Source organism: Calidris pugnax, unplaced genomic scaffold (genome assembly GCF_001431845.1).
Source record: "Calidris pugnax isolate Ruff unplaced genomic scaffold, ASM143184v1 scaffold196, whole genome shotgun sequence".
In the NCBI taxonomy this organism is placed as follows: domain Eukaryota; kingdom Metazoa; phylum Chordata; class Aves; order Charadriiformes; family Scolopacidae; genus Calidris; species Calidris pugnax.
The window spans coordinates 3,628,146-3,655,968 of record NW_015091042.1 but is presented as its reverse complement, the minus strand read 5'-3'; the positions used below and the strand labels follow the sequence as shown (position 1 = coordinate 3,655,968).

General features: G+C 38.9%; 1 protein-coding gene across 1 annotated transcript in view; it reads left to right on the top strand.

The window, feature by feature from the left end:
* The window catches only part of ADK (adenosine kinase), a 296,855-nt gene that overhangs the window by 22,056 nt on the left and 246,976 nt on the right, over nt 1-27,823 (top strand). The window contains exon 3 of the mRNA XM_014956157.1: nt 5,087-5,140. Coding sequence (XP_014811643.1) covers nt 5,087-5,140 — 54 coding nt within the window. The remainder of the gene's footprint in view (nt 1-5,086; nt 5,141-27,823) is intronic.

Genomic DNA, 27,823 nt, shown 5'->3' with positions numbered 1-27,823 from the left:
TCTTGAAAGTATTACTCTGAGATATATATTTAATGCATATATTTATACACACACACACAGAGTTTCCTCTACCTCTTTGTTTCTGGGTAGTCTGTGTGATGGAGATTTTCTCTCGGCTCTTCTGGCCCAAGCAGCAGTGTATAACCATGCACAGATTTTGCAGATTTTTAGTTTGATATCTGTGCAGTTTTTAGCTATTGTTTCTATGTAGGTTTTTGCTTAGGTTGGTGGATTCAAATCAGAAATTTTGAAAGGAGAATTAATTTTGAAGCTATGAAGATCTATTGCCGTTCTTGAAACCTGTTTGCTCATCACCAGTTTTTATTTTATTTTTACTTTGGGCCAGGTGAGTTTTACCAGCTTTTCAGGAAACTCTGGTTCGCAGAACAGATCTGAACTTGATATTCATTTGAAGTTTTTCACCAGTACATACTTAGCGTAGGCTGTGTTTTCTCTTTAATTTGGTTAAGGCTTTGTAAAATTGGATGCTGCCTGAGGGAGCTGTGCCTTACGGCTGGTTGTTGCATTAAGAGCATTATTGTAAAAAAAACCTGACTGCAGTCCAAGCACATTAATTTTCATATTCTCTCATATTAGAAGCTGGGAAGTAAAAAAGCATTGAGTGGTAGGATTGCTGTTTCAGAAGGATCTTTAAAATGCAATGCTCAAGTCAGAGCTGAACTTACAGGTTCTAGTATGCTTAAGAAATGAAGACATTTAATAAAAATGTTACATTTCTGCAAAAACTGAAACTGAGGTGATAAAGGTGTAGGTGAATGCTAGGGAGGTCATATACATGCAAGTGGACAGTATGCCACTTTGATTTATTTTTTTTTTTTTAATAGCACCATAACCAAATAGAACAGAGTTGTACCTCTAGCCGCTACACAGTAAAACTCTTCCAAATGGCCTTGGCTTTTTTTTTTTTTTTTTTTGACAGAGTATATTTAGCTGTATGTACAGCCAAATTTCCCTAACACCATTCTGGCTCTGTCTAATACCTGTCCTTGGAATGTCTGCATTAATACTGGAGTCTGGGTCTGTGCTACTTTATTTTCAGGCTTGTGGGAAGTGAAAACACTTAAGATGAATGTAGTTGTGAATTTATAACTAATGCTTTAGGGGGCTAAGTTTGATATTATGTATGTATCCGCATGTACATAAAATTTGCTTCTGGAAACATATCAATTAGGAAGGAAGACAAGGACATGAAATTAATTTCTGAGCTCTGGTACAGTTATTGGTTACACTAAACAAATGAGGAAAAAAAGATTGAGAGGTTCAGGAAAGTTTTGTCTTGGGAAGTTGAAAACATCCTTGATATTTACAATTTTATTATTTCAAGATTTTCTCATTGAAAATCTCCAGTTGTTGATGTTCTGAAGTTATAGAGTTAGGCAGTAATGGGAGGCATTCAAGTCATCTTGCTCAGCAGGCTAATTTAGTGGTCGTAGATATATCACTGTAATGAAAGGACAGAGATGTTTTTCCAGAGAGTGAACTGGAACTGGGGCTTTGTTTCTAAGGTTGCTCATTTGTCCTTGTAAGTTAAATGCCTAAATATGCCTTTTTGTTACCAGTTTGGAAAGAAAACTGTTTACTCTTTTCAGTGTTGAGATAATTTATTATTTTTTTTAATGCAAAGGAGTGTGAAACTTCTAATTTAAACTGCGATTAGAGAATGGGTGATAGTGATGATCCCTGTTAGCTCCCGTCTCCAGCCAGGTCTCTTGGGCTTTGATCAGAACATGGGATGTTGGAGTGACTATGATACGATGACATCTAGAGGTTAGACCAAGAATGTGGCTTAAGAAATTCCAGGAGGAACTGAGTTTGGGGAGAAAGCTTCCAAAAGTGGGCGTTTCACCCCAGGGACACTCAGCCTGTCAGGCTGAAGCCATGGGCTTGATGTTGTGATGCTGGAGAGGGGGATGCAGGCCAGCAGCTGCGCCTTGGGTGGAAACTGGTGACTGCTGCAGTTGGGGCTCTTCATCTGTCCTTCTTCACAGCTGTGTGCAGCTGCCACGCTGAAGGGGGTGGCTGAAACACGGGCTACTCTTCCAGTAGGTTAAATGCCTGTGAAGGACATAGCCAAGTGTTTAAACGTATCATTATTTAAATGTACTTAGCTCCGGTCTTGCTGTAGACTCTTGCATGTTTTTATTCCTAGGCCCCTTTTTTGACATAAATAGGACCTTGAGCAGTGATGACGAGACTATCAACACTTTGAAACTATATCACCGTTTGGTACTGGATAGTTGAAAAGCCTAATCATTGTTTAATGTGCTGGGATGTGTTGAACTTTGAATTGCACAGGGTGTAAAACAGAACAAAAGTGAAGTTGTGGTCCCTCCAGTTCCTTTGCCCACTTCCATAGCATATTCACTTCTCTTCTACTTACTAGTTTAGTACCAGGCATGTAAATGTATAATATATGTACAGTATGCTGTTCTGGCTGCTTAGATGGTTTTAAATCTTATAATTTATTTAAAATTTTTCTACTGCATGTCTTTAGCTTTAATCTTGCATTTAGTATCCTTGGCTTCTAAAATGTTTTTTACAGAAAATCTCCGAAATCTAACCTTCATCAGTTAGGAAGAGCCAACTGGTGCTTATCAATCTTGCCTACGAAACACATGGTGGGAAATATTATGTAAGCTGTTCACTGTGCTAGTGGCCCATTTAAATTTATTGAATACTTCAGCAGCTGTGTATGAAATACAATATGCATCCTGTCTTAATGTGTAAAGCACCAATAAAAGTTTGAACTCTACAAGCGTGTCCCTTGGTGGGAAGTTTTCTTTGAGAAGTTGCTATCAAGGCAATATTTTTAGGGGTCAGGAAAGACTATTTGAAATACACCATTTTCATGGTGAAAGAAAAGGGTGGTGGTGAAAAAGATGGGGTGAACTAAGGTTCACTAAAGGAATCATTCTGCCAATCTTCGGGGCAGCAGCTGTGTCCCCCCATACCCCTCTGTGCTATGTCAGTAACTTCCCTGGGCCCCAAATCTCACATCTGTCCAACAGCATTGCCTGTATGTTACATGGCTTCTGACTTAATAGTCTGAGTCGGTAGTTGAAGGGTTTTATATGTTTTTTTTCTTCTAAATAACTGCAGGGGTTAAATTATGGTTTAAAAAAAGGTGAAGGAGCAAGGAATCTGGAAGCTTCAAAAAGCTGAAGATACTATTTCTATATCCTCGGCAGATAAAGTTGCATTCAGTTCTAGCTGAAGAAATCTGGTTTCTGCTCAGAGGAGAAAAGTGTGCAGTGTTACTTTTAGTGAAGAATGGTTGTGACTTTGTATGGTTTTGGGTTTTTTTAATGGGTAGAATTATCTCCATTTACAGAATGGATTGCACGTTAGCCAAGAGTATATCTGTCTGATAGGCAGATCCTTTTAACAAATGACCCGGTTTCATTTTAAGTGAGATTGCAAATTGCATAAGAAGAGTTGGTGTCCTTTGACTTCTGAAAGATGTTTGTTTTAGAATTTTCTGGTAGCTCTTTGCTTTTTCTCTGATATATAAATATTTGCTATCAATAAAATGCTTGTTAAGACATGACAAATGGAGATACTGAGGAGATGTAGAAGCATTATGGAGAGACTGGTATTGGGCTAGACCCTGTTTCATTAAAGAAAAAGAGCCTGATACTGTTTACTGCAAAAAACCAGTTAAAATTTGTGGCCTTAAGACCGATAGGATGGTAAACTATAAAGAAGACTCGTCAATTAAACCAAGTGACCTAGATCTGTTATTGAACAGTGTGTTACAGTGTAGCCTGCTCTCTCTAAGAGTCAAATGCAAGCCCTGCAGTTTGGAGGAGAATGTGGACGGACCCCACTGTATCGTGATTAGAAGTAATTCCACTAAGGACTTAGCAGCCAAGTGGGTAAATGGGCGCAAGTCAGCGTGATACTATGGCAAATAACCCAAGGCAGTCTCTGCATATGTAAACAAGAAAAATGGGTCAGTCCGTCGGTGTCTTGTATGTTTGAATGCGGCACTAGCGAGCTTGGGAATGTGTCTGGGGTCGATGCTTGCATTTTAAATGGATGCTGGAAAAAACAAGTTTCACAGAAATATCATCAGAAAATGCTATAAGGAAAAGAGAGCAGACTTCTTTATCTGTTGGAAATAAAAATCAATTTGCAAGATAGCTTGCTTGTAGTTGGTTGGTGACCAAACTCTTTCCTCAGGAGGAGTAATTTATGGTTCTGCAGTTGACTGGAGCAAGGAACAAACCAGAGGGCAAAGGGACAGTGGGAACCCTCTGCCTTCTGCAGCGTGAGCACAAGTCTGCTGTTTGCAGGACTAGCAAATGGACATTTGACATTTCGCTGCTTACATTATGTATGACTGTCTTACAGACCAGTCAAAAACCCTCAAAACTCAAACCCCTTAGCAAACCACAGCAGTTAGATTAGTGGAATATTTTGAGATGGCAAAAGATCTCGCTCTGCAGCGGAACAAAAGAGAGGTCACTTCTTAAAGGTTTCTGGCAGTGAGTGACAGTGCAGGCTGCAGCGTGGCTAATAGTAGCCAGGGGAGACTGGGTTCCTTTTCCCCTCTGATTCAGACAGTGTGGGCAACCTGTGCTGTTCAATTGCCTATTAGGTTAAGCTGCTTTCTCTCAAGCTCTTATATGCATCAGAGGTTGCCTGTATGGACTGCAGAAATTTTCCCAAATACCCCATACTCAAACACTGCAGCCAGTTTCAGTGTTCACATTGTCTGTGTTCCTCACTGTCATGTTTTGCAGATCCTAATTATAAGATGTTTATTTATGTACAGTTTATGGTATGAAGTGCAATGATTTTGGATATATATAGCAAGCCAAACTATCTGATGTAATTTGAAGCTGTGATATAAAACAAAAGTTTTGTGTGATGTTAAGTTTACTTTAATGAACATGGAATAAATTTTTTAGAAAACTTTGCTGCTGTCTTTGAAATACTTGAGGTACCTGAATCAACAAATACTACATGGTTTAATAATTTGCCAACTAAAAAAATACATTTTATGGCTATATTCTTAAAAGAGTAACCACTTTTTTTTGTTTGTTTTTTTTTTTTTTCCAAGGTATGGGCTGAAGCCAAACGACCAAATTTTGGCAGAGGAGAAGCACAAAGAACTGTAAGCTCTTTTATGGTGATATACATGCGTGTTCTATGTATTTGCTTTTCTATGTACATACATACCTTACTATTAAAGACCTGAAGCAAAAATTTTGTGTTTTCATAAATAATTTCTGCTCTTCAGTATTGTCTGCTGGAAACTCCACAACTTGTCTGACAACCTAATTGTTCCAAAAAAGATTTAATTCTTTTTTTCATTAATTTCTTAACTGCAGTTGACACACATGCAATTTAAATGTCTCAGTGTTCATCCTAGTTGATGTTTTATGTATGACAGTGGTTACACAAACAGCTACTGCTTGCCTGCAGTAGGTTTGTGTATCAGGGAAATGTTTGCTTAGATCTGGCAGAAACAAAAAGGAAGATAATTTTTTTTCCCCCAGGTTCTGTGTTGACTCGTTATTATAATTTGTCTCCGGTGATGTCATGGCCATGCCCACCTTTGCAAATTCCCAGTAACACAGTTGGGCTGTGGTGTGGATTGTAGCTAAGAACCACCAGTGCCCTGCCAGTTATATTGAAATTTTGCTTGTTTTGGCTAATGGGATTTTGTAGCCTAAAAACTCTTGGTCCTGGGGGAAAAATGTGATCCATCATTCAATGGATCATTCTTTTGTCTTGCAGGAGAAATAGCCATAGGAAGCTCAATCAAACATTGCAATAACAGCATACTCAGTTATTTTGCTCTTTCGTTGAAGACACACCCAAACCAATGAAGCTTAAAGTTCAAACTTATTCTGATTTTTAGATAGCATTCTGTGTTTGGGCAAAATAATAATTATTTTTTATTTTTGCACACTATGTACTAAAATACAGAAGCTCTATAATTGAGTTGAAAGCAAATACTGGGTACTGTGCATAAACATGTGTATATATTTGGAAAATGCAAAGTAAAAAGACCGGTAGGTATTGCCTGGATATTATCTACATATGGGGGAGGGAGATTCTGAGTTTGTATGCCTGGTTTTGAAATGTTCCTTTCTTTGTTTTGTTTTGTTTTTTTTTTTTCTTCAATTATGGTAGCTTTTATAACAGGTTTTCCAAGTTACTTACTTTTGAACTGTGTACATGTTTTGAAAGTGGAGGGGACTTACCAGAGCTTGGTATGTTCTCTTTGATGACTAATTAGTTCAATCAAGAGTTAATATATTAAATGGGAGATACATACTTACTAAAACATGGCACAACTGGAACATTCCTGCTCACTTGTATCTGTAAGCATAAAAGGCAATACTATAATTCTTTTCATTTCAGCATTTAGTTTGAAATTTCTCTTGTTCTTAAAGCTGTTAAGTATGTGAAGTAATTGTCTCTTATTACTGCTCTTTTTAATTCCTGCACTTGGTGAAGAGCTCAGTGCATGAACTCTAGTTTTCTTCGTGCTCCATTCACTCACTGTTCTCCATGAGCTGCCTGAAAACTGTTCTGTGTGAATGTCATCTTTGCCATTCCTCAAATCTGTATTATCTAACTGCTTTTTTTTTTTTAAAGATAGTTAGTTGGTGTGAAAGACTCTAGAAAATGCTTCACTTGTCAGCCCTTACATAATTGCATTCAGTGTCTTCTCCATAATGACTAGTGGAATATTTATATTAAGAGTTGTCTTTCCAAATAAGATACAGATTTTTAGGATTACTTTCACATTTCTTCCTTTCAGGATAGAGATAGTGGAGAATCTGGTCCCTTTAGTGTTCATCTGCATGCTTAGCTATAAAAAAAACCACCTTTTTTTTTCCCCCTTTTCGATTTAAACCTTCAGCTCTTGCACATAATTGTCTGTTTTCATTTTTACACTAGTGTTATTTTGCATTATTTCATAGTACTCCCAAAAGCCCCAAGTATTTTATCTGTGTGTAAAATGAGGTACTTGTTTCAGATGAATTAATATTTACAGCTGTCAGATTTTCCCATGTTAAACATTTGGATATTTCTCAGTAAGATCATAGATTTCAAACAGTAAAAATGTATTCTGGTAATGAAGATCTAGTATCTTTGGAAAAAGAATTATTTGCTAAAAGCCTTAGTGATTGAATTACTAGCCAAATGAAATTTCCTTGTTCTTTTAGAGGATGGAAAAAGACATTTAACTTAGATTTGTACATCATGGTAATGTACCTGTGACATTAAAACTGCTTGAGCTCCAGGCAAAGAAAGGCAAGAGCAGTTGCCTTTGATCGATAGAAAAGACTGGTTTTATGTAAAGCACTCTCTCTAATGACACAGCACTTGTGGATAGCATAATTATGATTAACCCATTAAATGTTAGACCATTTAAAAAGGTATGAAAAAGCTGGAAGTATTAAAAGTACTAGCACGTTGAGGGGTTAAGCACAAGTTAAATGACATACAGGTCTGTATTTTGCACAGTACAAGTTGTACTGTGTACACAGGCTTTATTTGCACAATAGATACTGATTAAACTGAACCTTTTGATGTGAGGTATTTCATTTAAAGTACTTGAAACGTACTAAAATCCCGATTGAGCTTTTTATTTTAAGTATGTTGCATATTACTTAATTGCATATTAGTTACTGGTACATTCACAGCATAGTCATTTCTTAAATGGAGGGTTGGACTCCTTTAATTAAATAAATAGAATTCAGTAAAAACTGAAGTTTTACATGAATCAGCTGCAGCAGAGACCTTTTTTGGTTTTTCATTGTTATCGCTACAGTAGCTCCCGAGATGATTTATCTGCTGTTGGTTGTAATGAATGAGTTTGAACATGCTTTTGCCATTGACCTTGGCATCTTGAATGTCACTGGATACTTGAGCAGGGACAAACTCCCATAGGAGAGTGTCACGTTGTTTCGGGACAGACCTTTGGAACTTTTCTAATACACTGTGTGCTCTTCTTCTGAGACCACACTAACTGTACGGTGCAGAACAGATTAAACAGTGTTGAACCTCAGAGCACTTTTAGCCCTTCAAGCTAAATTCTCTGATTTAACTTACAGACGAGTTAAGATACTTAACTATTATTTTTCTGATAGTTAGGCTTTCATGTAAAAGAAATGCCAATTCTAGGGAATGGTGCAAGACAATTTACCACTAGGGTAATTGTCGCTGATTTGGTTATAAACTTATTCTTAGGCTCAGTGCCCTTATGACTAAGGTGTTCTCCTGAACCTGTCCTGATGTTTTTAAGTCAAATACAAATAAAGTTATACTCTACATATTCCTGTTCAGTGCCAAAATCCCTCTGCTTAAAATAATTTATGTTCCAGTCTTGGAATGTCAGCAGCTTCTATATTGACTTACCTAGTAAGGAAGACTTCTTTTGGCATTCTTCATCTAGTAGTACCACAATGATTTCTCTGACTGTCAGATGTCCTTTGGTTTCTCAGAGATCACTTCTGTGTAGCTATTCTTCATAAAAATGTAAATTTGTTCAGTAACGAATGCTTTATCTCCAGAAGTAATTGGGCCAGCTACGCCCTGACTTGGCTTGATCCTGTTGTCCTTGAATCTCAGTTATCTAGAGAGAGAAGTGCAGCCACTGGGACAGACTGGAGTTGGTTTACAGGCATGGCATCATACTTAATTTCTATTTTAAGAGCTAAAGTATGAAAGAACCCCTTTTTTTTTTTTTTTTTCCCCCTGCTTCCAATTCACTTGGACTGTAGCAGCCTTTTGAATTGTGTCTTTTTGTTAGTGTATACTTCTTTATCTTAAAGAAATTTGTTGCACTAAAGTAAGTTAGTGCATGTATAGTTTATTCTCAGAATTCAGCTGGAAATATCTATTCCCCTTCCCCAATCAACTCTTGAACACACACAGGGTGGAAGTCACTGTCCTGCAGCTCAGCCAGGCAGTGGGATGTGTGGGGGCTTCTTAGCTTGCTTCTGTGTAAAATTAGCAGATTAGTTCAAACTGTCTGAAATGATGATGAAGCCAAGCATGTAGTGAATCAGATGAGCAATCGTATTTGGTTTTGCTGGTGAGTTTGTTATTCTGCAACAAGAACAACAGTAATATCTTCACTTTGCACAGTTGATTTACAAGGTAAGTGTGCATTTGTGGCTGAAGAGATACTCTGGAGATGCGTCCCACCTCCTCAAACCCAACTCATCCCCTGTGACTTTGAGGAGGGGAAAAAAAGAATTCTGTCCTGCAAGGCTGCTGGAGAAACTCAGACATAATAAGGTTGGTGAGGCCTTAATGTTGCATATGTTTTTCCCCTTCTGAGAACAATAAGTAAATATAAACTCTGAGGAAAAATTGAAATATTTCTCCTGACCATTTATATAGTCTTTTTACAAGAGTTGCTCCTATTTTTAATTCTCAGAATTGGACTAAATGACTTTAACTGAAGGTCATATTAACCAACTATAGATTTGTGCGTTCCCGTACCCCTGCATATGTGCGGTTGCCTAGGCTAATTTTTTTTATTTCTTTTTACTATGGTTCCACATCAAAAGTTTTTGAGGAGAATAAATTTAAGCTGGCTGCAGCAAGTGATGGGATGTGATCGAAGTTGCATTGATATTAAAGCAGAAACAGTTAATTTGTTTTCCTGATGCAGAGTCCACTTTCACTGTGTGGAGTAGTGCTAGGAGAGGTGTTGGGATTTTTTAGTAATAGTCTCTTTTACTAAAATATGGGCTGTAGCAAAATCTTGGTAGCTTGACTAGCTTGTATGAATAGGCAACTAAAATATATTCATTGTGAGTCTTAAAAGGTATTGTTTGGAGTTTAGTGGTACCACCAAGTCTGTAAGCAATGCTTGAGGACGCTTGGTTTAATACAGCTTTGACTGCTGGTTTTACAATTTTATAAACTGTTTTGTTTAAGCAGTTTTGGCCATAACAGAGCACTTTGTTTTTTTGGGAGTTAGTTGAAGGAGAAAGTAGGAAGCGTGGCACCCATTTTGTGCCCTGCAGCTACCTCTGCTTTCCATAGTACATCTTTTTACAGAGATAAAGGCCATGAATTGATAAAGAGAAAGAAGATAAATACAAGCTTCCTTTCTCTTCAGTCGGCTGTTTGATGTGTTGCAGACAGAATGGAGGGTAGACGTGTTGCTCTGCTGCAAGTTTGAGAAGAATTTATTTAGGTATTTCATTCTTAGCTGCATACTTGCTATATGAATATATTTTCACGGTGAAAGTGAACGAGGGAGAGAGAGGGGCTTTTAAGCTTGAGAACAGCTATTTGGGTGAGTGATGCAGTTTGAATTATCCATAACATCTAGGGGTTTCTGTGGGTTCTGGTTTTACTTAGCCAAGATGTATATAAGTGAGTGTGTGTGTGTGTGTATATATATATAGATATATATATATGTATCTAAGGGAGTTTTGGAAGGATGACTCTAGGAGACATAGTAGGCCTGTTTAGGGATTACAGAGGTGTGTATGCATGAGAAAAATTAATTTACAGTAGGAGTTTAGAAGTATTCTGGGTATGTTAGAGACCTAGAGGATGAGGAAGAGACTTGAACCTCTTCATGGGAATGTTGTAGTGGAGTTCCCTTGTATTTGGAGAGGTTACCATGTGCAAATCACTATCACTACAGTGAAGTGCAAAAGCTAAGGGACTCAACCCCAAACCCATTTACTGTGTAGCCGTGCCTCCCTGATGGTTCAACGTGCAGTGAGAGAGGCATGAATACTGGGGACATAAAGGGGTTCAACTGTCTGTCTAATGCTGTTGGAAACAAGCAAGCTACAGAATTTTGTGCCACTAGAGGGTGTAGCTTATCTTCAATAACACTTTCAGAAATCCTTTCTGGATCCCGTTTAGGATTCAGTGTCCTGTTGGTGTGTTGTCTCTCTGAAATACCTTTGTGTTTTATCCACTCTGTTGCCCCCAAAACCTAAAAAAGAGGGAAGAAAATTGTTCAAGGGGAAGAGATACTAAAATACCAGAAATACTAAGCTTTAAATCTTTTGTTGTCCTACTCAACATATGCTGACAACCTAGATGATTTCTATAGTTAGGGTGCTGCATGAACCTGTCACGGATGTCTGTCAAAGCTGTTGAGTTACTTTATATAATATACCTCACTTGTAATTACATTTCAGTGGATTAGTATATAATATGAAATGTGATTTGGTGAAGAAACAATATGGAAAACTGTTATGGCAATAGCAAAGTACTCAGCTTTATGAAAAAGCTTTACAGAACTGTATTTTAGATTTCCTCATGGGTTTTTTAGCTCAACCTATCATACTGACTTGTTTCCTGGTGTAGAGGTTTGTATGAAAACTTAAATAAAAACATCTACTGTGGAACAGATACACACTTTTACAAAACCTAATATCTTTAAAATTGCTACAAATTGAAACTTGTAAACTGCTGTTTTTAATGAATAAGCAGTAATCTCAAATGATCAGTCTCTTGAATTGCCATCTTCTCCCAAACCAAATATAAATTCTGTTGTGTATTGACACTGTTCTGTGATGTGTAATCAAGCACTTCAGGTACACCCCTTTCCCTGTGTACTGGCACCACTGCTCTTTAATGTTTTCATCAATGGTATACAGTGTGATCGAGCACACCCTTGGCAAGTTTGCAGACACCACCATGCTGAGTGGTGCAGTGGATCCGCCTGAGGGACGAGATGCCCTCCAGAGGGGCCTAGACAGGCTCAAGAAGTGGGCCCATGTGATCCTCATGAGGTTCAACAAGACGGAGTGCAGGGTCCTGCATGTGGGTTGGGACAAGGCCCAGTATCAATACAGACTGGGGGGACGAAGGGGTAGAGAGCAGCCCTGCTGAGGAAAGACCTGGGGCTACTGGTGGATGAAAAGCTGGACACAAGCAGCATGGCCAGTAGGTTGAGGGAGGGGATTCTGCCTCTCTACTCCGCTCTGGTGAGACCCCGCTTGGAATACTGCATCCAGCTCTGGAGTCCCCAGCATAAGAAGGACATAGAGCTATTGGAGTGGATCCAGAGGAGGGCCACAAAGAGGATTGAGAGAGCTGGAGCACCTCTCCTGTGAGGACAGGCTGAGAGAGTTGGGGTTGTTCAGCCTGGAGAAGAGAAGGCTCCAGGGAGACCTTATTGCGGCCTTCTGTACTTAATGGGGGCCTGCAGGAAAGATGGGGACAAACTTTTTAGCAGGACCTGTTGCAATAGGACAAGGGGTAATGGCTTTAAATGGAGAGAAGGAAGATTTAGACTCAATAGAAGGAGGAAATTTTTTACACAGAGGTTGGTGAGGCACTGGCCCAGGTTGCCCAGAGAGGTGGTAGGTGCCCCATCCCTGGAATCATTCAAGGCCAAGTTGGACGGGGCTCTGAGCAACTTCATCTAGTTGAAGGTGTCCCTGCTCATTGCAGGGAGGGTTGGACTAGAGGACCGTTAAAGGTCCTTTCCAACCCATTCGATGATTCTGAACTTTCCTCAAATGCTTGGGAATTCTGTGGAGTAAGAATCTGGACAATGTGCTGTGGATATTTGAAAAAAATGTAAACGTAATGAAAGAGATTGCTAGTTGGGAGGAACTCTGTGTTGATCTGGAATGCATGTTGTTAATCCTGTTCCTTAGGTTGTTGGCTCCCTCTGTAGAAATTACTTTAAATTGCAGTTTGATTTCTCTGGAATTGTTTTATCACCTCTGCGGTATATGTAAAGGTTTGACTCACATGTATAAAAAGAACGATTTGTAGTTAGCTACAGAATTTCTATTACAGATTCCTCCCTCTGTTTTTCCCTTCAGTTCTGTGCTTGCCCACCCCCAACTCAATTCTTTTGAGTGCAGCACCAATGCAAATTAGTGTTACACAAACCAGATCATGAAATTCTTGATAACAGAGAGTCCTGCATAAAATTTCCAAAATTAAGAATCTAAATTATAGCAGAAATGCTTTTTCTTTCTTTAATGGAGGCAGCCTTTACATCTGCTTAAATTAAAAATGAAAAATTGCAAGTGTTAATTACATTGTATAATTTCATTTTGCTTCCTGCTGTTGATAATATGAAGTAATCTGCAGGTTACTTATACAGGGCAGTAAACATACTGGATCAATATTTTTAAATTATGTTTCTGTATCAGTACAGTTTTGTAGTTCAACCTTCTGCCTCTATTTGTTATTTTGTGTATACAATATATTAAAGCAAAACGTTGCAATGTAGCTTTATGGGGTCTGTTAAAAAATTCTTTACTGTTAAGCAGCTCTTGGAAATGAGTGATGGGTCATTCTTATATGACACAGTGTTTACTTGATATAAAATAGAAGAAAACTTCTGATAGCTGTGGTTGGCAGATAAGAACTAGGGTTATGTTCCTCTGGGGAACTTTGTTTTAGAGCCTGAGCTGCTTGTCTGAGACCATCCTGTGGTACAACACTTCCATGGTAGTGGACAGAGGGAGAGCTGGAGGGGAAAAGAAGATGGACCTGAAAGCCAATGGAGAACCCAAGATATTTTGTTTGTGTGACACATGAGAACCCAAAAATGAAAGCTTTAAAAAAGCTTCTAAAGGATTGAAACTTAATTTGCTTAAATCAGGTTATAGAAGTTCCTAGTGACAGATTGATTGTTCTTCTGTAGTCTTGCTCTTATATGACTTAATCTCGTATATTAATTTTTCTTCTCTTACCTTCAAGAGATGCTTTTCAAGTACCTGTGTTGTCTACTTTGATTATCACTACCATCTTTTAAGTGGTACATCAGAGATATCAAAAGGTCCTTCAATGGAAAAAATGGTTTGGAATATCCCAAGCTGTAATTCCAGCTGAAGTCTGACAGCTTTCAGGAGCTCTTATAATACTGGTTATCGAGTTAAATTGATCTTTCATAACCATTTCTTACACTTTGAAAAATGATGCAGGGATAGATGGATTGTCATCGATTTGCCTGGCTCTTCGATGTAGTGAGCTAATGAGATGGGTTAGTACTCTACTGCTCTTTCTGATAGTAATTACTGTTACGTACTTTGTTTCCTTGTTTCAAACAAAGTATGTACATCTCTGCTTTTGCTGCCTATTCCTGGGATCACCTTCAAGCCCAGGCTGAGCAGGTAGCCTATAGCACTCGATTGAATGCCCAGACTTAGAAGGTTCAAGTGTTCTGAGCTGCGGTGAAGGGTTTTAGGTTGCTGCTCACCGACTGAGTGTTCACAGCAAAGGCTTCACAAACAGCACAAAGTAGTTACAGCCTCTTGTCCCCCCAGGGTTCATGTTTCAATAAATGCAGGTTTGGGCAGATTAAAAATTAAACAGTGGAGTGAAAAATGGTGTTAACTGTATTTTGCATTGACTCCAGGTGTGCACAAAGTGCGGTGCTAACACAGTAGTGACACGACTGTGTGCAGCCACTGATGTATTTGAAGGCTGAGTTTTGAATAGGCAAACTAATTTTTCCATGCTGCTGTAAATTTCCTTCACTTTACTGATTTCTTTCAGATAGAGAATGGGGTGCATACCTACAGTAAGAAGCAGTCCTAAGCTGCAGAGCATGCAAAATCTCCTGAGAATGCTATTTCTTAGTTAAAGTAGCTTTCTACATCTTTGTTGCACCAAAATGTGCAGTTTAGAATTGGACAAAATCTACCTTTAGAGTATTAGTTTTTGTGTGTTATGCAATGTAGCACTGAACTTCTGAGATTTTCTAAAATTTAGAAATGACTATTTGGCTGTTTTACTCACTAGGAAGATACACCATCTGTCTCAGTGTCCCTTGGAAAGAGAATATAAATAAAGATATTGCTATGGCATGGTTTTGAGCCATCAGAGTAATTGATTTGTGCAGCTCTTGCAATGTATCTCACAGCTTGAAGTATTCTGAGAGACAGAATAAGAGTTAACATGGGATTTTTATGCCATTCGCTTACTGTACTTCTTACATATTGTATTTTGTTCATGGTCCTCTGGAGACCACTAGATGCAGGAAAAAAATTAATACCTGCATTAACATTTTATGAAATTACATTGATTTCATTAATTTCATAAATCTGTGTGCGGAGGAGAGTCTTCAGAAAATCTTTTCTTGGCAGATCCTCTTTTAATTCTGCTTTTGTTCAGATTTTAATGAAATACACAGCAAAGCTGTTGAAACTGTGGCAATGTTTGAAAGCCTTAGAAAAGGGATGTGCAGCCAGTACTGGTTGTGCCACAAGGTGGTGCTTTATGTAGGCGCTTGCTTTATGGCAATTAATGGAAATCTACAGTAAAAGAGGGAAAATGTTTGATGTGCATTCACAGTTTGAGCTGGAGATATGATGCACCTGAGTACAGAAAACAAATTGTGTGGGTTTTTTTTTTATAATGCAGACGACAAACATACTCAGATTACTGTGTTAAAAGATTGTTATAATAGACAAAGTTGCAAACCCCAGAATTATACTTTAATTATGTCTCTAAACTCAGTTTTGTTCTGTGGGTTGTGTTTTTTCTTTTGTTTTGTTACTGGCACGATATGGTTGAGGTAATGTACTTAAAAACATTTACGTGTGTTGCTGGTATGATTATCTAAAAGCCGACCAATGCAAAAGAAAGTAAAAATATTCATCATTTAGTTTATACTCCATTTTTGGGTAGTCCTAAGAGTAGATGGAGAATTTAAGGTCTCAGTATTTTTGCGTTTCAATGAAAAAGTCTACTGTAACAGAAGATATGCTATAACTGAATTTTAAAATGAAGACCTCTTTCATTTGATTTTTGAATAGCTTCAAGCTTTTGTGAACTCTTAGAATTCTAAATATAGAACTTATTGCTTCTTTCCACTTGTGTATGCATGTTCTGTTTAAATGCATAAAATATGCAATTTATTGTTTCTTCATAATTCCATAAGACATAGTCAGGACTTAATGCCATCATTTTTCCTAAATAATGGGGTAATGAGATGTATTGTTGTGTAATCCTGTTGTTCTCAGACGTTTGTGTGCTTTTTAGTGAATAACAAGGTATATATTTTTCCTGTGCTGGGACTTCAATTTTCTCATTTCAAATCTTTTTCAGTGAGACTGTTTAGAGCTGAATTGTCAGAGAAATTCAACTGATGTCCTACTCATTACACTATTGTAAAAAAGGCATGATTACATCAGGTATTTCATTTCTAAAGCTGCTAATGTGACAATCACTCTCTTGACTAATTTAGCTTTAAAAGTATCCTCATTTACAGATGTAAGTGCCCCATATAAAAAAATATAATAAGCTGCATAGTTTATCAGAAACTGAAAGAATAGATGAGTCTGTTGTCCATTCAGTCTTTCTGGGTTAAGCTTAACCCCAAGGGTACCAATTAGCACTTAGTATAGTGGATCCTGCTCTTTTAAAGGTGGTGATCATCTATCAGAGCAGATTAAATGGCTTGCGTGAAAATAATTTAGTAGCTGTCCATTAATTGCCTTTCCTTTCATAGAACTGTAGAAAGAGACCTCAAGAGATCATTTAGTTTCATTCCCCTAATCCAGCTAGAGATGCATCTTTGTCATTCCTGGCAGATATTTGTCTACCCTCCTCTAAAGAGCTTTGGAAGTAATAAGATGTCATGTGGAGACAGTGCAATCTTACTGCATAATCTGCATTGGTGTGTCGCTTCCTTCCCACTCAAAAGTTCTCCCTCCCCATGCTCAACCCAAATTTTAGTCTGTTCTGAATGCAGTTCAGAACTGTCCCATTCTCCACTGACACAGAGAATGGATTATTCCCTTCCTATTGTTTTTTATTTTTCTGTTCTCAAGTCTGTCCTTTTCTTCTCATCTGTAGACTGGGGAATGCAGGGTACGTCTCTCCTGCAGCTCACATGGCTTCAACTTTTTCTCAGTTTCACTGCTTTCCTCTGGCCTCCCCCCAGTTGTTTTAGGTGCTTCATGAAGTGTGTTGCTAAAAATAGGGTGCAGTCTTCCAGCTGTGTGGAATTCCCAAGGCATCAAATTAAAACACCTTAAACTCAAAGCTGATAGAGTGCAGTATTCTGAGTAGCAGTTTTGGAATCATAAATATTTATCTTTAAATTTAAATTTTCCTGTCACTTTGGAGATGCTGTTTGGTATGCCTTAGAAGTAAAAATTAGTTGGTTATTAACATTCAGATTAATTAAGAAACAAGACTAATAAATAAAGCTTAAAATTTATAGCATCTATTAGTTCATATGTTTGGGATTGAATTTTCTAAGTTCAAGAGTAACTGTACTACTAATTAACCTCTACTCAAACATCATAGCTTCCCCCCCACCCCCCGAATGAATTCAGGAAAAGAAAGTTAGCTACTTAAAACAATTCAGATAATTGACTCTCAGAAGTCCTCTGGATACGCTGCATAAAACAACAACAAAATAATGTTGCGTGTTTAATTCCCGAAAGTGTTTCTTTGTGACTTAAATTTCTAATGTGGCTTCAAGAGAATTGAAAGTGGTAGTTGTGGAATGGCTGCTGGTTTGTGGTGGTGTTGGGGGTGGATCGTTGTTCTTTGACTCCTGGTGAACAGAAGACCATGAGTTGAAGGCACTTTGCTGCCATTTTCAAGTTGGAGTGATCAAAGGTGTATGTAGTTTACTTGTGAGGAACAGTTCTCTGCTGAAGTAGATTTTCTGGATGACCTTTCCAGCTATGAGAAATCACGGCACAAAATTTGGTAGTTCTGTTTTGTTACAGAAGTTTCCCTTTGCATCAAATCTGGTGTAAGAGCATGAAGTGGCAGGGTGAACCAGAGAACTGATGCCCATAAGCCAACTAAACAGTGGAGAGGGAGCTGGCTGGATTACAGGAATTATTACAGGAATGGGATGGGAAAAAAATAGCAATGGTTCTAGACTGGGGAGCCGGAACAGTGCAGGACTGGCAGGACAAGGCCATATGCAAAGCAAATGTGCATATATATGTTTGCCAGGGTAAGGTTCCGTGCACATGCGCACCCCTACAGGCACAGGGGAAGGTGCACAGATGCAGAGCAGGCAGAGTAGCCTGTTGTGTGAGGAAAATACTGATATTTAAGCCATTTTAGTAGTGTGATGGAAGAGATCATTTAAAGTAGACTCAGTAAATGAGGACATCTAGCAGCCCCTGTAAGTATCTATGTCTGGTAGGGGTATGCAGTTTTACATTTGCAGAGAAATAAGTATGTGTTTTAGTGCAAAGCTGATTTGCTTTCTTACTGATCATGAATAGCCTTGAAGACTTGCCAGGAAATATCTCATCTTCTGATCTACATACTTATATAGCTCAGCAATCATTGTATATGGGTGTCTCAGGCATTTAAATTGATTTGTTCTTGCAGCTTTCTGTTAGATAAGATTGCAATTTTATGGATTTGTGGCCAAAGCAAACAGGGAACGAAGCTGGCTCAAAACTGCACGGGGAAACTTGCTGCAAATTCAGAAGCCGTGTGCCTTAACCCCCGAGCCATCTGCTGCTTCTGAAGGGGGTCTGCTGCCCCCGTACCACACTGCTGTACCATCAGCTGACCTTGCTCTACCAGGAGTGGAAACGGGGACCGCCACACGCTGCAGCTTCTGTCCCCAAACCAGCCATCACAGATGGAGCACAGCTGCTGCAAGGGATTCAGTGGTACCTTCTGGTGGCATGAGTCAGCTGCCGCGGTTGCAGCTGCAGATGCCACTGTCTCTGCTCAGCAGCTGAAACCCATATACATTATTCAGGCTGGTGCAGGAGCCCGTGGGAGGTGATGGAGATAAACTCCCTGTGCCAGTTAAGCATGTTAAGCACCGTGCTCCCAGTCCGTGCTGCATGGCCTTGTCTCTTTAACCGCTATAGCTGTAGCTCTGATTGTGAGGGGGGTAACAACAGAGCTGCAGAGGGTGAGAATACAAGGGTATTAATTCATTTCAGTTATTAATTTCTAATATCTGCATAAACAAAACTGAATACACACACATTTCCCTATCCTGCTTGTCCTAAATTTAGGTCAGCAGGATGTTTGCAGTTCTTGGACTATCAAAGATAGGAAGATAGAATCGCAGTCTTTCATTGTATTGAAAAAGTATTTTGGGAAATTCAGTATTCATGCAAAAATGTGTTGAGTGCTTGAAGTTGAAAGTGAGTATTTAAACAAGATAGGCAACTACAGTAGTTAACACTGTGCTCTTAAACTGCAGCGACAAGTTACCTTACAGATTTGCTGAAAGCTGACATGGGCTACTCTAATCTGCTTCTGAACTCAAATAACTTTCCTAAAGCAGGTGATCCCTTCAGCTAACATTTCTAGTGTTCAGCAACCACGGAACATGTCTGTATGCAACAGCGAATAAGCCTTCTCCTGGCACAGGCCTGCACAAATTTCTGAATTCTGAAAAAAAAATTCTGGGGAGGGAAAAAAAATCTGAAAAATAAAGCAGGGGGGTTGGGTTCTAATCCCCAGCAGCAGCCATGGGAATGTTTTGAAACAGCAGCTTTCTTACAACTTCCCAGTGTGTGAACATCCTACTTCACAACAAAGATAAAATTGTGCCATCGCAATTGTCCAAATACGTGTGTTAGTAGCTGATAGAATTTATGGGAGTCTTTCCTGAGTTGAAAGGATGTGCCTGTGTCAAGGGTTGGACACTGAACTATTAAACTGTGTAACTCTGTTATTTATTGATTTTACTCTGAGAAAAACACCCTGCAAATGTCTTTAAAACCAGTTCTTTTTTCCTCTATTCCTGTCATATTGGTTATTGCAGATAGCAATTACTATACAACAGCCTTTTTTCCTTTATTTTCTTCTGTAATTCCTTTGGCTCTGCTACAGGTGCTTTCTATGAATAGAGGTGACCATTGTGGTACCTGAAAATAAAAACTACTGTATTTCCTGAGGCAATAAGGCATCGACCAAATGAATAGAAGGGAGATATTTAACTGAATATAAATTAAAAAAGAGGGAGAAAAGAGCAGGCCTAAAAAATACAGAGAACTGTAGTTTGGGTTTTTTTGGGGGAGGGAGTGGGGTTGGTTTTTATTTTTAAAAGTATATACTGAGAAGACAGTGAATCATTTTCCACTGAAGAAGCTCCCTAGTGTAGGCAAAAAGCATTTTTAACCTTCAGTGAACATACTAGTAGGATTTCAGCATTGGAATACTCTTGCATCCCAGATCTTGTAAAAAATTACAAGTTGCAGAATCTTATATTTGGTACTTGAAGTTCAGTGTTGGTTTTGCCCAATTATTTGTATGTGCAGTTGCTCTTTTCACACTCTTTGCTCTTACTGTGTTTCCCGCCGCTGTCCCTATATTCTCGGGCTGCTGGCAGCTCAAAAACCTGGGATTAGAAGTGGAAATGCCCTACTTTGGTGTTTTACAGTTCCAGCAGGATCACAAAAGTGATGAACTCCTTAAAGGGAAGATGCTGCCACTGGATGGTGCTGTTGGGATGTTATTGAACTTGCAGTCTGTGATAATGTGGATGGCGTGAAATCTCCACCCCTGTCCTCCCCAAAGATTTCGTTAAGATCTGCTGCAAGAAAATGCTGTGTGTAGAGGTCACAGGACCAACGGGAAAACAGTCATCCTTCGCCTCTACCTTCCCAAAGGCTGGGCAAGGGCAATTCAGGCTGGTGTCATCTGTGTCAGAGCTTTGCAGATGAATGTTTAATACAAGTTTGGATGAGAGCCTGCTGCTTGGGAATACAGTTGTTTTTATGGAAGGTGATGTTCTTGAGGAATGGGATCTATTTGAGCCAATCAGCTTGGTGAAATCTGCATATTCATAATACATCTAATTATCCAGAAAGAGATGCTGAGTTACTGAAATTGTCACTTTGAACGGTTTCCTAACAAGGGGACTGTCTTTTAAAACGGCAGGGGTTACATAGTTAGCTACCTATTACATTACAAAAAAAAAAGTTTTGACTGTTTTATGCAAATCCACTGCATTACCTCGTATAAATGAGAAGGTAAATCAGCTTTTGAAAGCCCTTCATGTTTTTTGAGGGTGGTGAAAATGAATTCTTCTTATAAATTTGCATTTCAAGAAGTAAATAACTACTTGAAAAGGTGCACTTTCTTTTAAAGATTGCAGTTTGATAAACTAGAGATTTGAGATTTAAAATGGCTTTAGAAATTTTTGAAATTCATCTTTGAATATGCTATGAACAACTGGAAATGTACTCCAATTTTCCTATAAGCTGGTTTAAAAATGATTTTTTTTTTGTGTTTGCTCTCTCTTCCTCTTCCATTTTCTTTCACGTATTTTGATCTGTCCAGAGCAATTGGAGTAAATTTTTTTAAGAGGCCTGGGAGAGGAGAAAAAAAATATATCCCTAGAACTAAAAAAACTAGTGCTGCCGTCAGTCCTGACTTAAGAAAAAATTAAGAGATTTGGCAAGACACCATCCTGGGTATTTGTAGCTGATTTCTTTTACCAATTGAGAGATCCTGTATCTGTCTTCTGATAGTTCTTAAGCTCAGTGGGTAATATCATAACTGTATTTGACAGGGCAGCAAAAGTGTGTAGGATAATAAGTTACTTCAGGTTTCAAGCAAGTTACTGGCTTGATAAAGAAGAGAGAGATCTAAGGAGGGAAAGGTGGGTAGAACTCAGACATTTTCTCCCAGCATCACGCCTACTTGACTGGAACAGCCTTTGGTCATACTTTCACAGAATCACAGTATGATATGGGGTTGGATGGGACCTCTGGAGATCATCTAGCAAGCTGGACAGGAATGTGTCCAGCCGGGTTCTGGATGTCTTCAGAGATGGAGACTCCACCACCTCTCTGGGCAGCCTGTTTCAGGTCTCTGCCACCCTCAAAGGAAAGAGGTTCCTCATGTTTAGAGGGAACTTCTTATATTCATGTTTTGCCCATTTCCTCTTGTCCTGTCACTGGGTGCCACTGAAAAAAGACTGGCCCCATCCTCTCGACACCCACCCTTTTAGTATTTATAGGTGTTGATCAGATCCCCCCTCAGTCTTCTCCAGACTAAAAAGACCCAAGTCCCGCAGCCTTTACTTTGTTTTACATCTTTTTGTAGGGTCACTTTAAAATAATTTGTCATTCAACAGGGGTAGAAAAGCTGATATTATGTATCTCTAGATTTTTTTTTTTTTTCCAAATTTGTCATGTTATATGATAGAACCAAAGATGAATTGTCCATACAAAAAGGTTTCAGTAATTGAAATGAAATTTATGAATCGCTGTAGCTAGGTACATGATTCCAGATACACATCAGTTTTTTAGGTTTTTTTTTCTTCTTGATTATTGGGTCTGCATGTGAAAGAGTGATTATGTTCCATTATGTGACTGCTCCTATGCCCTCCGGCTTCTCTATGAAATAGCTAAGCAGAATTATCACTTGTTTGAGGGAGTATGAAATCCTAGATACATTCCCACATGGAAGTCTCATGTTCAGTGTGTCATAGGTCTGTCTCACTTAAATTCTTATTACTAGAGATTCATCTTCTGACTGTAATGAGGTAACACATCACAAACTCATGTTTTAGTCAGTGTGATTGTGAATATAGATAGGGTGTTCAACAACCAAGATGTAGTAGTAGCATATGTCTTTTTTTAAATTTATAATGTACAGTAGTCGTGATAGATTTCGTAAAACCGATATTGTTTCAGAGCATCCAGCTTCATTTGGTAAATAGAATTCTTTAAAGATACCATCTGTTCAGGCCTCATGTTTTTGGGTCTAGTATCTTAGTGTAGATTCATGAATCTTCTCTGATTATTAGAAGTCCCTTCTCCAACTTTTCTCCAGTTGTCAACTGATTTTAACTTTCCCAATTATACTTAAAGGGTGGGTGTCGGGAGGATGGGGCCAGTCTTTTTCTCAGTGATGCCCAGTGACTGGGCAGGCACAAACAGGCACAAACTTGAACATAAGAAGTTCCATCTAAACATGAGGAGCAACTTTTTTCCTTTGAGGGTGGCAGAGCCCTAGAGGCTGCCCAGAGAGGTGATGGAGACATTCAAAACCCACCTGGATGTGTTGCTCTGCAACCTGCTCTGGGTGGACCTGCTTTGGCAGGGGCGTTGGACTAGATGATCTCCAGAGGTCCCTTCCAACCCCTATCATTCTGTGATTCTGTAATTATCTTGTGGGTTTTTTTTAATTGATCCATAGGGTTAGGCATTAGTGCCCCATGTTATCTCTTTGCTCTCCCTTGTGTCTTGGGATACTACTGTTCAAACTCTTCATCTTCTAAGGGTGAGAATCCTTAATAGGTACATTTTAAGGAGAAGGAAAACTGTGGTCTTTTATACTGCTCCTCTGATATTTGGGGTTTGATTGGGTTTTTTTATATATACCCTGGTTTTTTCACCTATTCTTCCGTCACAGTTGAGTTAGATCTGTAAGCTGGTGTTCATTTGTTACCCTGTTGTTCCCCTCGTTCTGAAAGATGGGCTTGCTGGAGTTGTCCCATTTCAGTCATGCCCTGCCTGTTTCCTGTCTGTGGGAGCTCTGCCTTTCGCTGTGGGGAGAGACATGCACAAGGAGAAGAGGAGTGTGAAAACCCTGGAGTTCTGCCAGAAACAGCTTCCCTCATATGCCATCCTCTTCTTCTGGTTGTAAAAGCTTCAGTGTTAGAGATGTTGTCCCAGACTTGATAACAACCTACATGTTTCTCCCTTGATAGGGAGAACAAGCTGAGTGTTGGAGAGTGTTTTTTAGCATGAAAGAGAAGCAAACCAAGATGAAACCAATCTGGGAGCTGAAGATGTGCAAACTGATCTAAAAGGAAGCATGCTGGAGCTGGCAAGCTGGGTGGATGAAGGAATGAAAATCCTGCAAGCGGTATCTTGACAATTATGAAACAAATTATTTTTCCTTGTTAGGTCCTTAATTAACTGGGGCAGGGGAAAGCACATGCAGATGTTAAATTTTGCATTAAACCCCCGAAACCACAACGAGAGGGAACACAGTATTTAAATTTCTCATATTACATCATGACTTGTCTCCAAATACTTGGCATTATTTAAAACAACTTTGTTGAATTGGATGAACTTTCATCCTAATGAAGAACATTTGATGGTATTAAGTGCAGACTTCAAACTGGTGTTTATCTTGAAGAAATATTTGTAAGTATTACATGTGTATCTAAACAATCTAAAAATGACCATTTTTAGTGTATTATGTGTTGATATGCAAATTTTGGTTAGCTCAAGGAGTGTATTTACTGTTTTCCAAATCATGCTCGATGCTTCAGTTTGTCTCAGCAGAAAGAAGTGTTTGGTTTATGGACTTTCTTTTTCTTCCTTCTCTTTCATCATGCACGTGTAGGTTTGGAGTGAGGCTGTGTGGACTTCCCCTTAAAGGATGCCCTTAAAATGCTATTAGCCTAACCCTTTCTGGTACAGAGAGGCAAGTCATTTACCCCAAGTAGTGTCCCTTGGGGGCAGTCCCTCCTATAGCCTCATCTCCTCTCTGGACTTTGCAGTGGAAAGGCAGGATTATGTCTGTGTTTTTGGGGGAAGAGGGTATCGTGGTTGTTTGAGGTATAACGCTACCTATAATGCAGTTGGTTACTACAGCCCTGTTTGTATAAATGCCACTTTGTTGGTTTAAGTAGACTGCGTTTTATCTAAGCCAGTCATCAATGTTATTACGTAAATGAAGAGTGCTTAATTAAACTGACTCATTAGATTGACATGCAAGGAATAGTAGTTGGGGAGGTGGATGTTATACATTACCCTGCTGCATTTTCAGGAAATGAGCCTTTGAGGAAAAGACCCTTAGCTAATTTGGATGCTGTCTGGGCAGATTGAACTCATGGGTTCCATAGATGCATTTATGTCAGTATCTAGTTTGGGTTCCCTCTACTTCTGAATTGAGTCTTCAACTGTCCCCACTCGCTGCGCTTGGCTTCTCATTGTAGAGGGATCTCTGAGCAAATGAACTGAATTCTTTTTGGGCAAAACAAAAAAGAAAGCACATTTCAGGAGCACACCTTATCTGCCCCAACTGCTATGAACTCGGGCTATGGGAGGAGGCAAGAGCTAGTCTGAGGGATGCCCTGAAATATGTGTGCAGGCTCCATATGTATGAGTTTGAGATTATTTTTAGATCTAGGACTTCTTGGGGCAATGCATTGTCTATCGAGCTACCTGCATGGTTCTGATGGCATTGTTAAACCTTTCAAATATAGGGCTGCTGCTAAACTTACAGCGGTTAATGTGTATAGGAAGCTTTTATCTTCTTTGAAGAATAAACAAGTGAAGACGATGTGAAGAGTTCACCACTGCTCTTGGAAAATAATAATCACTGTTGTGAGATTTGAAGATAAGAGAAAAATCAGGACTGAACTGGAATGCATGTGCTGGCTGCTAGTCAGGCTTGTTTGTTTGTTGCGGGATGTTTCCATACAGTTAAGATTTTACAAGAAGTTTAATCATCATAACCTGGAGTCTGGAGTAGTAATAGCTGGTTGCTCCCCTTTTTGCAGTGCAAGAGAAGTTTTACTTTTAGCCTTAAATGTACATTTGAGAGCGTTGCCATTTTTTTTTTCCTGGAAAATAAGGGTATCAGCTTACCGGTCTGCAGGGGAAAGTTGTGGGATGTGCTGATGGATGTTAGCTTATGCTCAATATTATGTTTGAATTGCATTTTTTGTTGCATTCTTCCAATCCTTCAGGATTTTGCCTGCCTGCAGTAACTGGGAGAGAGTTTTCCCTTCATGTGCATAACTTGGTTTGGCATATACATCTCTTAGACCTGTTGAGGTGATGGTAATGGTAGTGCACCAGGATTTCAGGCAAAGCGTGCTGTGCTTCTAGTGGTATTAAAATATAGTCTGTGCCTGTCTGGCACCTCATACTCACAAACTGAAGTGGTATAAATGGTTCACAGGGAGTGGAATGAGGTACACAAGAACTTCTCAAGTGTGGGTCTGTTTTGGTTTTCACTTTCTGTTGTGTTCTGGGACATGGTGGAGTTGCTGAGGTCATCTGATACATTTCTTAATGTTGCAAGAACTTAAGACACTTTTAATACCTTCTTTATCCACCATTTTTTTGTTTGATATTGGTTTATATTTCTCCTTCCCCCGCCTCCTCCATCCCATCTGTGGCAAATTGGGTATTTTGCTGCTTTTCATAGGATGCAGTTCAGGGTAACCTTAGCAGGAAGGTGTCCTACTGTGGATTCTGGTCTGTAAAGAGATGTTCTGTGGCCAGTTGGGATTATCAGTGGTTGCCTACAGCTATGGAGAGGGTTGTACTTAAATTAAAATGGTCCATATATTCTTGTATTGTTTTGTATTTGCTTTTTTGCCATTTAATGATGTTTTGCTGCCTTTAATAATTGGAGAGCAAGACTGCCTATCACTGAAGCTACTGAAAAAGAATTACCTTTGCAGAACATATTTTTTTAAAAACAGCACATGTAATAAGATTTCAGGCTTACGTGCCATGGCAGCAATAGCACAAAGTCTTCTTACAGAGACTTTAATATCACTGCAGGTTTTTTGGTATCATTCATATTTTTGATTTATTTGCACTATTTGGATGTCAGAGTAATTGCTGCTTACAAAATCAATTAAGTAAAACAAAGTTTGCAGATATTAAATAGCAGTGGAACATGGAAAAAAAAACTGCTGCTGGGAGTAGCAAAAGAAAGAAATGCAATAGTTCTGGGCTTGTAGCACCCAAGTTGTGAGTGAAATAAGCAGCCTTGTTTGGGAATTGCAGCCTCCAAACCCTTGACAGAGATGACAGAAAGCAATGTGAGTTTGAACAGAAAGGAGAAGGAAATTGTTAGATGATACATCTACTGTCTTCTCTGAGGTTTAGTTTTTTATTTTCTATTTACTTTGAAGACTGTTAATTTGGGGTTTTTGTACTGATAGGCTTCTCACCTATTTCTTTGGGCTTGGTTTTGTGACTTCTCTTTTGGAGTCAGACTTGAGCTTCTGGACTGAGACCTGATCCTGTGGGGTATGGGATGTACAGCTTTTTGAAGGACTGTGTTCCTCAGCCTGGAAATGGTTTTGTTTGTATGTCCACCATATCTGGAGTTGCCAGTGAGCTTGAATTTCTGGTGAGTATTGTTACTGTATCACTGCTGAGCAAGAGGAATATTCAAGTTATATTCTTAAATTTCTGGAAAAAGTACCAACGTGTATCAAATTGTTGGTAGTCCAAGCATGAAAAAACTGACCTAATTCTGTGGACGAGAGGGGTTTGACAGCACATTTGGATCACTGTGGAGAAGAGCAGCACTGAGACTGTTTATGAGCTGCTTGTGGGTTAAGTTTCAAGGGGTTTTGGAGGTGGAGGCTTGGTTTTTTTGGTAGCATGGTGTGGTTTTTTTTCTTAAAACCTTATAGCTGAGTGTTCTTAACTTATTTAAATTCCTATGGTAATCATGGTGAGGTCGTTGTAAAATTCATTTGTTAGCCTTTCAGAGGAAGGATGTGCATGCTTATTGTAAATTACATGCATCAAATTGATTTGAAATTGGACCATTAGTTACATTGATTTAAAGTGCCAGAAAATTGATCTAAATTTCATAATTTAAGAATGGGACTAGTTTCTCTTACTTACGGGAGGATGATTTATTTAGAGACCAACTGGAGCATGAGTACTTGTATAATAAAGTAGATAATGGAGAGGTGGCAGTGCTGGGAAAGAAGTAAAAGGGCTTTCACAGTTTATTCAGGGAGTAATTTCAGTGTAACCCACTGAAAATCAAACATACCTGCATATTTCTGGATTTCTTGCTAAAATGTGTCTCCACATACTGTCACATTTTTAACAATTGCATTTCTTTCCCTTTTTAGTATGCTTTGAAGCTCCAGCTAGCAAGCATTCTGGTTTTTATTTAAAGGTTTTATTAAATAGGCTTTTCCGGT